General features: G+C 41.0%; 3 protein-coding genes across 5 annotated transcripts; 2 read left to right on the top strand and 1 right to left on the bottom strand.

The window, feature by feature from the left end:
• Positions 1 to 35: 35 nt before the first annotated feature.
• LOC148394376 (protein lifeguard 3-like) lies at positions 36 to 2584 on the bottom strand. Of its 2 annotated transcripts, XM_088383404.1 has the most exons (12): positions 2460 to 2584; positions 2008 to 2260; positions 1869 to 1936; positions 1744 to 1808; positions 1614 to 1667; positions 1478 to 1528; positions 1366 to 1405; positions 1218 to 1255; positions 1042 to 1129; positions 647 to 742; positions 483 to 536; positions 36 to 371 (listed from the first exon to the last, which is right to left on the bottom strand). In XM_088383404.1, the coding sequence occupies exons 2-12, from the start codon at positions 2249 to 2251 to the stop codon at positions 222 to 224; spliced, it is 948 nt and encodes a 315-aa protein (XP_088239530.1). In that variant the 5' UTR covers positions 2252 to 2260; positions 2460 to 2584; the 3' UTR covers positions 36 to 221. The 2 variants fall into 2 exon arrangements, with proteins under 2 accessions (XP_088239530.1, XP_088239529.1); XM_088383403.1 differs by having other exon boundaries at positions 1744 to 1936.
• A 427-nt stretch (positions 2585 to 3011) lies between these two features.
• Positions 3012 to 6914, top strand: pnkd (PNKD metallo-beta-lactamase domain containing). The gene is made up of 9 exons (XM_088383859.1): positions 3012 to 3190; positions 3528 to 3643; positions 3902 to 4014; positions 4096 to 4154; positions 4460 to 4552; positions 4847 to 5010; positions 5248 to 5334; positions 5553 to 5668; positions 5865 to 6914. The coding sequence occupies exons 1-9, from the start codon at positions 3036 to 3038 to the stop codon at positions 6036 to 6038; spliced, it is 1077 nt and encodes a 358-aa protein (XP_088239985.1). The 5' UTR covers positions 3012 to 3035; the 3' UTR covers positions 6039 to 6914.
• Positions 6915 to 7290: 376 nt separating this feature from the next.
• gmppaa (GDP-mannose pyrophosphorylase Aa) lies at positions 7291 to 12377 on the top strand. Of its 2 annotated transcripts, XM_088383636.1 has the most exons (13): positions 7291 to 7434; positions 7586 to 7683; positions 7773 to 7876; positions 7996 to 8188; positions 8329 to 8388; positions 8466 to 8596; positions 8728 to 8742; positions 10187 to 10321; positions 10403 to 10500; positions 10573 to 10619; positions 10693 to 10785; positions 11154 to 11322; positions 11410 to 12377. In XM_088383636.1, exons 1-13 carry the CDS (start codon positions 7395 to 7397, stop codon positions 11508 to 11510), a joined length of 1284 nt encoding a protein of 427 aa, XP_088239762.1. In that variant the 5' UTR covers positions 7291 to 7394; the 3' UTR covers positions 11511 to 12377. The 2 variants fall into 2 exon arrangements, with proteins under 2 accessions (XP_088239762.1, XP_088239763.1); XM_088383637.1 differs by lacking the exon at positions 8728 to 8742.
• Positions 12378 to 14286: the final 1909 nt, after the last annotated feature.

Below are 14286 nucleotides of genomic sequence, written 5' to 3'. Positions count from 1 at the left end.
TTCAGCAAACACACCAAACGTTTTCTCCAACAAAATGTCAGCTGACCCTCTTTAATATATGACAAGAAAAATCCAAAGTGCTCAAGTGTTGGCGGCAAAACAGCAAGGACCACATTAAGACGTTTTACATCTGGCTATGGAACATATTTTACAATAGCTAGTTAACACAGGATAACGTTAGTCCAAACTCCCAAGGGACGCGTTGAGCTCTTCTTAAGCTCTCAGTCAGTGGCTGAACCACTGATTTGAAGGATGAAGAGGAAAATATGAACAATGTCAATGTATAGTGACAGCGCTCCGTAAACGTACTCCTCCGGGCTTATCGCCAACTCCCGGTTTCCGATGAGAAGCTGCGTGTTGTATACTAAAAACTAAAAGAAAACAGAGTTTAGCCACCCTAAATAAAGCAATGTTGCCCTGAGAATATTACTTTTCACTTTTCAGGGACTTTAACAGTCCATAGAGGGAATTTTGAAGCTCACCAAGGTGTAAACGATTGCTCCAATGGCCGCATAGAGCATATGAAGCCAAGGCACCTGTTCAGTGACACAAATAAAGACCTCGGAATGGTAAATTAGTCGCACGGATACACTTTCTTCTCCGAGAAACCCGAGTAGACAGAATCCTTTATAAAAGAGGCCCTTACGTAGTGGAAGGCGAGCACGATGGATGTCACAATACCGATGATGATGAGCAGAATGGCGGCAATGCAGAGAAATCCGCCGCAGGAAGTGAAGTCAACCTATGATGAGAAACATTTCGCATAAAAGTGAATGTCTCGAAGGTGCATTCAAATTCCCATTATAATGAGGCACCAATCTTTCGAATATAGCAAAGATGTGACATTTTTTCACCTCCCTTGCATCAGACCGAAAGATGGATTCACATCTTTTCCCAAAAATCTTATTAATATTTAAAAGGAACACGGTTCACAGTTGTAATGCGAGACAAAGGCGTTCTTTTACACTGACAACAAAGACTTTGTGTGACAAGCCACAGGCTGCTGAGCCTCACACAGACATTCTTTTGACTTGCATCTACCTTGGTTTGAAAGCAGAAGACTGTGACAGTTACGCAAACTAAGGCCGTTATTCCCATGGCAAGTAAGACTGCTTTGGTTTCGTAATAGCTGGAAAAAAGATACATTGGGTGTTTAAAACTAAAAAAAACATGATGATGGTGTGGTGTATGTAAAATAAAAGGGGGCATAAACAAACCTTGAAATTGTTCCAGACATATAAGATAGGGCAACAGTCTGCAGAAGACAAATCATACAAATATAAGTCACTGCTTTTTAAAATTTGACATTCTGCTTAAGGCTCTGCGAAATCAAACATGGCTTCTGATGTATAATCAAGTACTCACAAAAACTCCCAACAACACCAGATTCCATGGAAAGCGCCTCCTGGACACACACTGTAATCAATCCATGCATGCAACTAATTCATAATCGTAGCTTTTAAAGCAGGCATGGTACCTTGGCTCTTTACAGCAGATGAGAATGCAGTAAACGATAAAGTAAACCACTCTAAGGAAATACAAAACACGCAAGTTGCATAAAAACAACTAAACTCCATCCTGGCTGCAGTTACAAACATCATTTTATAACTCACAAGGATGCCCAGTAGATTCCAGGATACCTGATAACAAACATCTTGACTGGCTCCCTAAAGATGTGCAAATAGAGAGAGCACTCAGAAAGTAGACGAGACATCAGAGGTTTGATATTGTGTTCACACTTACACAAATGTAAAGACGGCCACAACTGAAAAGGTGACAGTGAGCTGAGCTGCTAAAATTAAATACACCTGCCAAACAAGCACACATTTTAGATCCAATAAGATGAAACTCATGAGGAGCAGCCCTACCTTTCTGATAAAAGCGTGTCGAACAGATGTACTCTCCCACTGCGTGCTTAGAAAGCCCTCCATTTCTCCTGCAAATTAGGACGAGATAGCATGTATAGTGCGCACAAATAGGAGGTCATGCGTCACATTTGCTCCTGACTTGGGTTGGTTGCAGTCATGCTGGCAGACAGAGTGGGTATTGTGGTGGGCATCCCAGATGGAGAGAGGCCAGGCGCTGCCCACATGCCGGCCTGGCCCCAGTAGCCGGGAGGGCCGGGGTACGGGCCAGGGCTGTAGGATGGAGGCGGCGCGTCAGATGAACCATGCTGCAGCTGGTTGGGCTCGTACTTGGGATCTTGCAATGCATCCTCATAGGCTGGAGGATTATCCACTTTAGATGTCATGGTTGCACCCTGTAAAGTAAGAGGGTTTGGACATTTTACAGCAGAGAGAATGGCTTGATTGTTCAGTTTTGAACCCTCGTTTCATATACAAGCTGATTCATTTATTAGTGGGGCTCGATTGTGCAATTATTGTGCTATCGAGAAAAGTATACAATGGTATTTAGATATTACACGATGAATAAAGCGTAATAAATTTGATGTTTCTTACTTGTTTCAGCGGCTCTGTCCCCTGTGCTCTGCACTTTCCTAAATGTGCACCTTGGTCCTCAGTGTCACAGGATATGTGTTTTGTAACTTACACTAGTCAACACTGTGTCATATGACGGATACTCCTGTTGCATATGCACATTCTAATCCTTTTTAAGGAAAAAATAAATGAGGTAATGTTTTACTGCCAAATTATAAGTCAAATTCTCTTATTGTAATATTTATCTAATAATAATAATAATAATTATTTGTTAACAAAATGGCCCTGACATTTTCTAAGGATCTAGCAGATATGAATGTTTTTTTCTGTGATGAATCATTTTAATAATGTAATTTTGTTACTGTATCAGCCATAGCACAATAACTTTTATTTGATCTAATTTTGATGGGTGTGAGGAACAAAACGCAAGGAAATTAGACACTTGACTCATCAACTCTGATTTTTTTTAAAATTTGGACTATTGTCTTTTATTGTGTTCATTAGCATTACTTATTAATAGTAAAAGACATTTTTAATTTTATTTTTACGTATGGCGCGTAGCTATGATGTCATCACGTTCTTCCTGGCTCAGACGTGATGGCGCTTCCTGACTGGGTTCTACCTATCACTGTCTCCGTATCGTTCGTCTCATTATGTTTATTTGTTCGCTTCAGACGCACCGCACAGCTACTTTGGAGGAAAATATTTAGCAAAATAATGGCTCGCACAGAGAAGCCATTATTCAGAATAGCGTAAGTTTGTTCTCGCTTCCATTGCAACAATATACTGTAGTGTTGTGTGTTCGTTTGGTTGATTCGCTTTAGCATAGCAACATCTAGCGTTAGCTCTGAGGTCATTTAACAACATTACATTCATGACTGTATCATTTAAAAAGCTTGTGAAGGACACTAGTGTTGTATACATTTTAAAGTTTACGCACCCAAATGTCAAACAGTATGCTTGTAACAGTAACAATACTAATATTGCTAATGACAGATTATTATTAGGATCATAATTTCATTGTTTGTCCTTTGCATCTGCCTGGCTCTAATATATTTGATCTTTCTTTATTTTATTTTTCTAAATCAGGTACACATTGTACACCAAGACCAGTCTTGGGTACATGTTTTACAAGAGGCAGATGAGGAAAGCTCGGGAACGCTACCCAACTGGACACTCCACAGTTCTGCCAATGCAATTTCCTGGTATGGCATGGAATATCTAAATACGTACATATTTTATTTAGGTTAAATCCATCAGCAGATTCAGGGGTTACTTTTTGTCTCTGGTCTTCCTGCATGGAGTTTGCATCTTCTCTGTATGTTTGTATGGGCCTTCCCTAAAACATACATGATGGGCTCCAGCTCACCGTGACCCCTAAAGCAAATGAATGGCTTGATCTGTCTCGCAGTAAATGATTAAGTATGTTGCCAGTGTACATTTTGTCCTTTGCTTTCCTACAGGTATGAAAATCATTCCCATCTCTGTGCTGTCAGACAACTACAGCTATCTCATTATTGACACCACCTCTAGCGTTGCGGCTGTTGTAGACCCGGCAGACCCTCAAACTGTTCAGGTAACCAGGTTTTGTACGGTGCTTTTCCCCCCTGATTATTTATATTTGTGTTGATCAATAACAGCTTTATCAACCTTTTAGGCTGTGCTCGAGGAGGAGGGCGTGACATTAGAAGCCATCCTCTGTACACACAAGCATTGGTGAGTTTTTTAATGTTATTTTTAATATCGCGCTGTATAAACAACAAATGTGGATAAAAAGCAGGTAGTGCAAATTTGAAAAGCACTATACAAAATAATCTACTGAATGATTAATTCAGATTTGCACTCAATGTATAAGTCCATGAAGTATACAGTGTAAACAGTCAAGCTTCATAGTTTAAGTACCCGGTGAGCTTCTATATCATGTTTGACCCCATCTGCTTGCTCTGCACAAATCACCCAGACAGGTTAAAAGGAATTGTCGAGTCGAATCACCACGTTGCCACTGTCTGTGTTATCTACAGGGATCACAGCGGGGGAAACAAATTGCTGAAAAGGCGTCATAGCGCATGTAGAGTTTATGGAAATGCAGCCGATAACATTCCCGGCCTGACGCAGTAAGTTCCAGCTTGCTCATTTTAGCACGCGTGAAGAGAGTGCATCGCAGTGAATTATCGTGGCCCGATGAACTGCACCGAAGCGCATGTTGCAACTGTGTTTGTTGAGAAGGTCGACAAATAATGTCATGTTTTTCTCTTATGAATAATTCTTTCACGTTCAGCTAATGGTATGCGCTTCCCAGTGAACGTGCTGAATAATACATTTCTTTCTGCACCCTTACCCAAAGTGCTAGGTGTGTCATGTCGTCACCGGTGTTTGATTTTTTTTATTTTATTTGGTTTTTTTTTTAGCCCTCTGTCACACAAGGACTCGGTAACAGTCGGTTGTTTGCACTTCAAGGCCCTCTTCACGCCAGGACACACAGTGGGCCACATGATCTACCTACTGGATGGCCAGGTACCGGGTGCTCCAAAAAGTCTTTTCTCTGGTGACCTGGTCTTTCTCTCAGGATGCGGTAAGTAGGGGCTAAAATGATTAATCAAATGATTTACATGCAAAAAGTTATTTGATTAATTGTTTCAGCCATAAATGTAATATTGCAAAACAAAGAAATGTGGCAAATTTAAGGAACTCTTAAATTTTGAGTTGCAACTGCTGTCCCTGTCTTCCTCTCTGCCACAGTTTGCAAAAAAGAAGTGTAATAAAAACCAAAACAAGCTACTTGTGTCAAGTGCACTTTTGTTGTTTGAAGGGAGGATGTTTGAGGGCAGCGCCACAACAATGTTGTCATCGCTCGACACTGTCGGCTCCTTAAGTGATGATACTCTTCTTTGGCCTGGTAGGAAGCTCTCACACACACGCACATAAACACGCTAACGTACGTCAATGTGTTGTGGATGTGCATTGATGCAATTTGCACTCACGACAAAGCTGCAATTATCACACAATTAATGTCACTTTAAATGCAGAGTGTGCACTCAAGTGTTATTATGCTGGCAAGCTAATGCTTGTTTTTGTTGGGGCCACACGAATGCCTGCACACCGGTCGCCCCTCAGGTCACGAATATGCCACGGACAATCTGCTGTTCGCCACTGAGGTGGAGCCACGCAATGCAGCCATGGAAAACAAATATCAGTGGGTGCTGCAGCAGCGAGGCCTGAAGCGCTGCACGGTGAGAATCATACATCGGCGCTCTCGTCATGCTGCACAATGTTTTTCCAGATCCTGGAAGCGAGGCCTTATCACCTAGCAATGTGTCAGGCCTGGTTTTTGTCACATGCTCATTGCACGATACAATATGCACGGAAGAGAAAATAACATCGGCATGTGTTGCTAAATAAATTCAAAATCCCCTCCTTGCTTTTTAGTGTCCTTCAACAATTGGAGAGGAGAAGTCGTACAATCCTTTCCTGCGCACTCACTGCACAGACCTCCATCTGGCGCTCGGAGTCCAGCAGATGGAGAACGAGGACTGGACTGAGTTTCGGGCTCGCATCCTGGAGGAGCTGCGTAGACGCAAAGACCAGCACAGCAGAAGATGACAATGAGAGCTGAAGCCAGACGATGGAACAGTAGACGTACGCCTTGCTAATCTTGGTTGATACGGTCTAAAGATAAGCCAAGGCTGAGCTTTGCTTTAGAATGCAAGGTCAAAGCCAACCTTACATGTACTGTACGTCAACTTGGGTTTGTGTGGAAAAGTTTTATTGCACTCTATTGTTTCCTGCACAACTTTTGTTAGTGTGACATCAAGAGTTTAAGTGAAATTTCATTAATGAAGCAATCACAAATGAGGAATGATGAGTGGGCCTCAGCACTTCTCATATAATGTACATATAGTGTGAGCTACTTGAAATTTATTAGGCATAGTTCAAATGACTTGGAGCTATGACGTTTATATGGTACATGATGTTTTCCAATGCGACTTGATGTTTAAAGATGCAATTATAATTAAATGTGACTGACCTTTGCACTTGACCTGCATTGTCAAAAAGAATGCTTTCACGAAACAGCATAACATTTTGGAGAAGAATCTTTATACATGTTTTGATTTATTGTATGTTTATCAGTTTATTGTACTGTGATACAAATCCCTTTGTATAATAGCACATGTATTCTTTCAGTTGACTGTTGGAGAGAGAAAATAGAATGCAGCCTGTGTGTTTGTGGGAAAGCTGGGGAAAGAACTAACCTGCAAGATATGAAAGCGCTTTAGATTCTAGTCTCTGTCTGGAAGTCTAAAACCAAAGCAGAATATCCCCTGGTGACTGTTGACTAAAATATTATTCTGGTTGTTTGATGCGGTTGCATATCTGATTTGCATATGTTTGAGTTCAGAACACAACCGCACGGGAAACACTTTGACTTTAGGTTATGTTTTAATGAGGAAATATTCAAGTAAACTTTTTCCATTGGAACTGTTTGTTGCCTTTTGCGAGCTTTCTAGCCTGACAGCTGACTTGTTTTTTTCCACTTCTTCAGATCTACTCAACATAAACAACAAATAGGAGATATTTTGCAAATATAAACTATCACACATGACAATATCAAATGCTACAGGAACAAAATTGCGATATGATATTGTCCAATTTAAACAATATTAGAATAAGCATTGCGGCAATGCAATAATTGATACTTTTGGGCTGGAATAATGTTGGTGCAGATTAACACTAAATTAATAGAATTAGTGTGACCTAAAACAGACTTCTTCAAAATGTATTTCTTATTTTACTTTTATTTTAATCTCGTCTTTTATTGCACTCCAATCCGTACTTCAATCCGGGTTTTACACTTCGATTACGTCATCATTTGTATGCGGAAGTAGATATCCCGGAGTAGTATCAGTGTGTATTTGTCACTGTTTTGGTGCAGAATCAAATCATAACTTGCTGATCAAAATGCTGAAAGCTGTTATTTTAATAGGAGGGCCTCAGAAAGGTGAGAATATAGCGCATCGTCTTGTGTACACACTGCTTTTTCTTTTACAGGCATTTAAATCGCTAGTGCTAAAACTCAATGCTACGTTCGTAAGGTTATATTTAGCTGACGTGGCGCAACGATAACATGCAAAATGTGTTTCTTTTTGCAGGCACAAGGTTTAGACCATTGTCATTTGAAGTCCCCAAACCTTTATTCCCAGTAGCTGGTGTGCCCATGCTGCAACATCACATCGAAGCATGCGCCAAGGTGACAGCATTGCCAAGTTTATGGCTGCACTCAAACTGTTAAAAGTCTTGTCAGTATTCATCAACTTATTTTTGTATTCCCCCCCCAAGTTACCAAATATGAAAGAGATCCTGCTCATTGGCTTTTACCAACCTAATGAAGAGCTGAACAGATTTCTTGTGACTGCACAACAGGAGTTTAAAATTTCAATCAGGTAAAAAGGAATTAAAATCACACCGTTGGTTTAGCACTTTGTGGAATGCTTTAACCTCGCCCTGCAGCTACACATCTCTTGCATACTAACCACAACTCAGATTTTCTTGTGCACCGCAGGTATTTGCAAGAATATGCAGCCCTGGGTACAGGAGGGGGCATCTATCACTTCAGAGATCAAATCATCGCTGGTGGCCCTCAGGCTTTCTTTGTCCTTAATGCTGATGTGTGCGCTGCCTTTCCTCTGACAGAGATGCTCAGCTTCCAGAAAGAACACGGAGAACCAAACAGCTTTGTTATACTCGGAACAACAGTGAGTTTTCCCTATTGGCACTTGTCTTGTTATAGAATATTGTTTTGTCCTCACTGCCATGTAATATTGTAGCGCTTTAAATCTTGTGATGTTATTCCAAAAGATTTCACTTTTTTCACGCTGCCATTTCCCTTTCTCAGGCAAACAGAAAACAATCCCTGAATTATGGCTGTATAGTTGAAAATGAGGAAACAAATGAGGTATATAACCTCCCTGATTTATTTCCATACATACTCATCGGCTTCGAATCATAACAGTCTTTCTGTATGCTCATTAGGTGTTGCATTATGTGGAAAAGCCCAGCACATTTGTGAGCGACATCATCAACTGTGGTATCTACCTCTTTAATCCGGAAATCTTCCAGCATATTGGAGCGGTCTTCCAGAAAAATCAACAAGATATGCTGCTGTGAGTTGGGGGGACCGCCTGACAGGGATCCGTGTGTGTCTTCTTTTTTTTGTGATTTTGGTTGTCTTCATTTGTCTTTCTTTCCCCTTCCTTCCCCCATTATGATTTGTGTTTGCCCACACAATCATCAGTTTTCCATATGATGGGTAAGTTGGTACATGTCACCTGCACGGCGTGGTTTTAGAGCACTCATAGTTTGGTGTGCGTTACTTAGCAACTATGGCTGAGTTTGCATAGGAGGCTTTGTGATTGTTGCCATGCTCTTCGTTCTCTATCTTTTTTTTCTTTTTTAGAAACAGAGTTTAAGTGAGATACTATTGCAATGTTATCACAAGAACAGGCATAATTAAAATGTTCCACTACCTTTTTTTTTAGGTCTCTGAAAAGTTCACCAGATCAGAAATTTGGAATTGGTTTATCAATCTTGACTATTGTTTTTTTTTTCCAAGAAAATCCCTGGGGAAAAAAATAAAATCCCTCCTAAGACAACATTAAACAAAAAAATCGCTCAGGTTTATGTTGGAGCGACACCAGAAAGTTAGGACTTGCTTACTTTGATTTAAAGGAGTCATAGATGTTAGCTGAAAAAAAAAAAAATTAGCTGGTTGATTGTCACGCTTTTCTCAGTTTTTTTCTTCCTTTTCTGCACTTTGTACTACTGCACTGTGAAGTTGGCAAATATTTGCGTGAGGACATTCTGCACGTGGTCAAACTATTGGTTCTTGAACTTGATAAAGTAAACAGTGGTTTTGGAAGTGACGTAGAGAAGAAAACACAGTTCCTTTTCTCAATCATCTTAAACAAATAATCATAATCAACTCTGTACTCCGGCTACACAACTGGGGGAAAAAAAAGTATTTTTTGGTGGGTTTACACTTTATAATTTTGTTTTGCGTGCTTAAATATTGTGCCGCAAGGTCTTAAAAGAGAAAACTCAAACCATACTACATACTTAACCAACAATCCACCAAAATGAAAATTAGTACTGACTCAGCATATTTTCTGATCCTGGAGCTTGGAAAGGAATGAAAGTGGATTCATGGCAAAATCTCACAGGGCTGACTTTGCCTCGAACCATACCTCCCCCTTTTGGCAAATCTCCCATTATGGGTGGAATCCTTAAACATGTTCTTTTCATCAATATTTAACGTTCTGTTTCATCTCTTGGCTCTCACAATTCACTTTTAGAGAGATCCTGATTAGTATGGAGAGCCATCCACTTAAGGTTTTGATCAAATGTTGGATCGGCTTTGGTTTGAACCCCCGAGCTGACAAGTGATGCGTTTTAACTCAAACTTGTGCTCGCGTTTGCTTGGAGTGCTGCTTTGGAGAACGTTTGATGAATTTTCGTCTGGATTTTCAGCTTATCATCCGAGTGGCTCGTCACATATAGAGCGAAGAGCTCTATTAAAAAGATTATGCCATGGCGAAATTTTTGAACAGTTTCCTTTTTTTTTCCAAAATGAGTAGACTTTTCAACCATCAGAATGTTTTATTGGTTTAATCCAAAAACAGGTCTTGACCAGAAACAATTATGTCAGCACACAGAAATATAACAGAGGCATAATGTCACATTTTTATGTCTGGCAGTGAGGAAACAAACAACGGCTGGCACAGAGCGGAAGCCATCAGGTTGGAGCAGGACATTTTCACCGCCCTCGCCGGACAGGGCAAAATCTACGTTTATAAAACACTTCGATTCTGGAGCCAGATAAAATCGGCAGGGTGAGTGAAAGATGTGAACGTCATTTTCATCCAGTCTAGCTTTCATATGAATCCCCACCCCCCCCCTCCCTCCCTCCACAGGTCTGCAATATATGCCAGTCGATTGTACCTCAACCAGTATCATAAAAGTCATCCGGAAAGGCTGGCCTCCAATAAAGTTGGAGGCCCGAAAATAAGCGGTACGGCAGCCTTATTGTCTTTCAACACGGCGGCGACCCAACCGCTTTAAAATGGCCTCTTTTGTTCTCTAGGTGATGTTTATATTCATCCCACCGCCAACATTGATCCCACTGCTGTGGTAAGCATCATTCAACATTGTTTTTATTCTGCGAAAGCACAGGAAAGATCGAAAGCAATATGTCATTGTGCAGTTGGGTCCTAATGTCACCATCGGTACTGGCGTTACCATTGGTGCTGGGGTCAGAGTTCGAGAATCCATTATCCTCCACGGTGCGACTCTACAGGTAAGCCAAAACACTATGCAAAGGACAAATCTCTTCAGGCAGCTCTGTGTTATTTGCATTTTGCTTTAAAATGTGATCTGCATGTGAAACTTTTCAGATGTGTGACTTGGACACACGCTCAAAAATAAAACTCTTATAACGCAAATCCCTGTTATGATTTGACCGTCAGTTTTGACAGATGCACAACCTCAGTACAAGGCAAAACAAAGTCCAACGGAAACGCAACAGTCCTCCTGGGCTTCTTCTCTGCGAGTGAAAGTACTAAAACCAAAGACGTGTTTTTATAGTAGATGGCTTCTATTTGTTTTGCCTGCAAAATGGTTTAGCAGTCATTGATTTAATGTTTGCATCTCTATTTTCTCCTCTAGGACCATTGCTGTGTCCTCCACAGCGTTGTAGGATGGGATAGCACGATTGGAAAATGGGCACGGGTGGAAGGAACTCCCAGTGACCCCAACCCCAATGACCCCTACGCAAAAATTGACAGCGAGACCCTCTTCAGAGAAGGAAAACTCACACCGTCCATCACTATCCTCGGTAACATTTCCTTATATGTCATTTGGGCCGCGCATTGTTTCACTTGTCGTGATAGTTGCCACACGAATTTTTTATACTCACCCGCAGGTTGTAATGTGTCCATTCCAAGAGAGGTGATAATCCTCAACGCGATTGTCCTGCCGCACAAAGACCTCAACCGCAGCTTCAAAAACCAAATTATTCTCTAGCTTCCTCTTTTCACCCTCGCGTTGTTATTTCCTCACCGGTGGGGATCACGCCGAACGCACCGCTCTTGAGTTACTGTTTATAAGATGTCAGGAGGGAAGATATGGGACATTCATTAGGCTGTTTTGAAAGATAGATTTTTATGTGTTTGTCCTCAAGGCTTCACGCATCGTCAAAGAAAGAGCAATCACACATGTTGATTCACCTTGAAAAGTGCTGTCGGGGGAGGGGGGGGCAAAGTTATTAACTTTACTAAACTGTTAATTTACCGCCCGAGCAAGAGTAATATATTTGCTGGATGTTAATATGATGTAAAAAGAGGTTTATGGACGAGCACATTATGTTTCTCCCGCAAGGACAAACTTGAGAGTCTAATGCAAGAACGGTAATTGTAAGTAAATAAAAATGACGAACTCGTGAGTGTTGGTAGAAAATTAGAGGGGGGCTTTTGCGTGGCGCTTTGATTAAAACCTTTTAGTGTATTAAGTGTAAAACTGACTAGCAGCAAAAATAAATTAGAGACTTGATAATGAGATTGCAATCAAGTAGTTTATTTTTTTTACGTGCGCGCGCATAGCAGGGGGTCCGGACTCCTTTCATAAAATCAACAACGCATCTGAGCGTTTGCAATCACTGAAGGAACTCTGCATCCATCGGCGGATATGTCAGATTAACATTTACTTAATAAGCACTTGAAACCATCGTGATCACGTCTGCACTTTAGTTTCAATTATTGCGGCATTTGGGGGACGTGACAATTGGGATAGTGGAGCTGGAGTTAGTTTTACTTGCAAATGACTTGCTTTAGTGGATCCGAAGAGGATTCTGTAAAATAGCATCACCATATTAAACTTATACAAGTTGTACAACGAGTGTTTCCTTTGAGTTTGTATGTCATGTGACTTACACATTCACTTTTAGTGCCACACAATGTCACTAATATTATTTTTCACTTAGTCCAAATGAAGTTGACCCACTTTTGATGCCCTCTATTTTTTGTATGTTGTTTCCCCGCCTCGGTCACTAAATTAGGTTTTCTTCTTGGCAATGGAAATACTCGCAGTAATTTCAAGGAAGGACAACCTGACAAAGACAATCATGTCAGTAAAATAATACGGACGTGGTGCATTTTAGAGCCTCGCAGGTGGAAATGTCTCGAAAGTGACCTTATGTGCTTTTTGTAGCAACTATCACTTTGCCATAGCAGTTGTTCTTATTAGGGTCATGAGAAGGGATCTATCCCAGCTGACTTTAGGCAAGTACACAAGATATTCAATAGTTTCAATTTTAAATTTACCTCAAACATTTAATCCAAAAATGCCAACAAGTCACTCACCTGCTTTGACACAAATTCATTGTTATACCCGCTAAGATGTTTTTCCCTTGAATTAAAAGGCAAAAAAAAAAAAAAAATTGTTTCAATGTATAGTGTGCTGTGAATTTTTTTGTTTTCTCGTTCAGGCGCTCATGTTGTTTTTCGTCTTGACAATGGAAAGGCTCACAGTAATTTCAGGAAAGGCTAACCTGTCAAACACAATCATGTCAGTAAAATAGTCGAGAAGCATCACACTTAAGAACCTTGCAGGTGTAAGTGTCTCCACGGGCAATCGGTGAGGGCTCAGCTTCCTTTTATGATCCATTTATTATGTAACTCGGCAGCGTGTATTCATAATATCGATTAATAATCGATTATCATGCCATTCCCGGGCAAAAACACGGTGACCTCTCGGGATGTGCCGGCTACAAAGGTAACAATAGTTTGACTCAAAAGTAGTCTGTATATTTCTCACATCCGTGGCCCATGCGATTATGTTTGCATATCAAACGCTTCACACGACAGATAAAAATCAAATACCTGCTGGATTTACTTGAAAAGTCCACTTTTGCAATCCATAAACAACTTCTCTCATATAAGCACTTCCCCCTCAGGCAACTCTGTAAAAGAGATGGAAAGTTGTCAGAACAAGCCCCACGGGAAGATCAGCATAATCATGTTTATTTTCAACTGTACTCCCTTCAAATAGAAAGAGAATGTGCAAAACTGTTTACCACTGGGGAAACATCTAACGTTAAGATTAACAAAGGCGGCAAATTAATAGTGGATTAGTCATTATTGTTTTTCTTATCGCCTGATTAGAGCATAATCGCCAATGCAGTTTGCAACAAGCACATCTGTTCAGTGATAAGAATAATTGGCTACGATCCCAGCGGAAAATCAAGTAAAAAAAAGCTTCGGTCTCAGTGGACCTTGTTTCTTTCCCAGCTGTGCTTTTTTTGTATCGGTCTGGTACGAGAGGCCAGGACTACGGGCGAAGGCTGGTCCGGGGAGGTTTCCACCTGAGAAGACAGGTGGAGGGTCCGCATGAGCGTAAAGTGAGAGGAAGATGCCTAACAGAAGCCTAAAGGGCTGACAAATGAGCTGTCAAATAGGAACTGACATCCCTGACTCACATGGTGAGGAAAAATAGCATCGGGCTGTCGGGGCATCGGCGGTGAATGCTAATGTTTTGCTAAACTGCAACGTGAAACATTCAAGTGTGCCAACTCCCTGGTTCCCCTAACAGGTGGGAAGCAGGTGGTTTTGTGGTTCGCAAACGTTGCCGTTGTGACTTCTGACTTTGACAAATTCAATGCGTGAAGTTCCCCCAAGAGACTGGCGCGACAAAGATGAATTAGCCGGAAAACCACGGTGGCACGTTATCACGACTGTTGTGTTGTTATCGGCGCTTGGGCTCACACATTCTAATGAGATTCAACACGGAAGCTGAATCAAAACTT

Source organism: Syngnathus floridae, chromosome 8 (genome assembly GCF_059516105.1).
Source record: "Syngnathus floridae isolate MCC-2025c chromosome 8, RoL_Sflo_1.0, whole genome shotgun sequence".
Lineage (NCBI taxonomy): Eukaryota > Metazoa > Chordata > Actinopteri > Syngnathiformes > Syngnathidae > Syngnathus > Syngnathus floridae.
The sequence above is the reverse complement of the archived record's forward strand: the minus strand, read 5'-3'. Positions and strand labels throughout refer to the sequence as shown.

What these genes read in the sequence shown, in the direction of transcription:
- LOC148394376 (XM_088383403.1), bottom strand. Translation starts at nt 2,251, where the DNA reads ATGACATCTAAAGTGGATAATCCTCCAGCCTATGAGGATGCATTGCAA. An exon ending in GTGGCCGTCTTTACATTTGT is followed by an intron (nt 1,668 to 1,743) that starts GTAAGTGTGAAC and finishes GCACATCTTTAG; the next exon opens with GGAGCCAGTCAAGATGTTTG. An exon ending in GAGCAATCGTTTACACCTTG is followed by an intron (nt 372 to 482) that starts GTGAGCTTCAAA and finishes GTTTTCTTTTAG; the next exon opens with TTTTTAGTATACAACACGCA.
- pnkd (XM_088383859.1), top strand. Translation starts at nt 3,036, where the DNA reads ATGGCGCTTCCTGACTGGGTTCTACCTATCACTGTCTCCGTATCGTTC. An exon ending in AACATTCCCGGCCTGACGCA is followed by an intron (nt 4,553 to 4,846) that starts GTAAGTTCCAGC and finishes TTTTTTTTTTAG; the next exon opens with CCCTCTGTCACACAAGGACT. An exon ending in GGTCTTTCTCTCAGGATGCG is followed by an intron (nt 5,011 to 5,247) that starts GTAAGTAGGGGC and finishes TGTTGTTTGAAG; the next exon opens with GGAGGATGTTTGAGGGCAGC.
- gmppaa (XM_088383636.1), top strand. Translation starts at nt 7,395, where the DNA reads ATGCTGAAAGCTGTTATTTTAATAGGAGGGCCTCAGAAAG. An exon ending in AGCCAGATAAAATCGGCAGG is followed by an intron (nt 10,322 to 10,402) that starts GTGAGTGAAAGA and finishes CTCCCTCCACAG; the next exon opens with GTCTGCAATATATGCCAGTC. An exon ending in ACATTGATCCCACTGCTGTG is followed by an intron (nt 10,620 to 10,692) that starts GTAAGCATCATT and finishes GTCATTGTGCAG; the next exon opens with TTGGGTCCTAATGTCACCAT.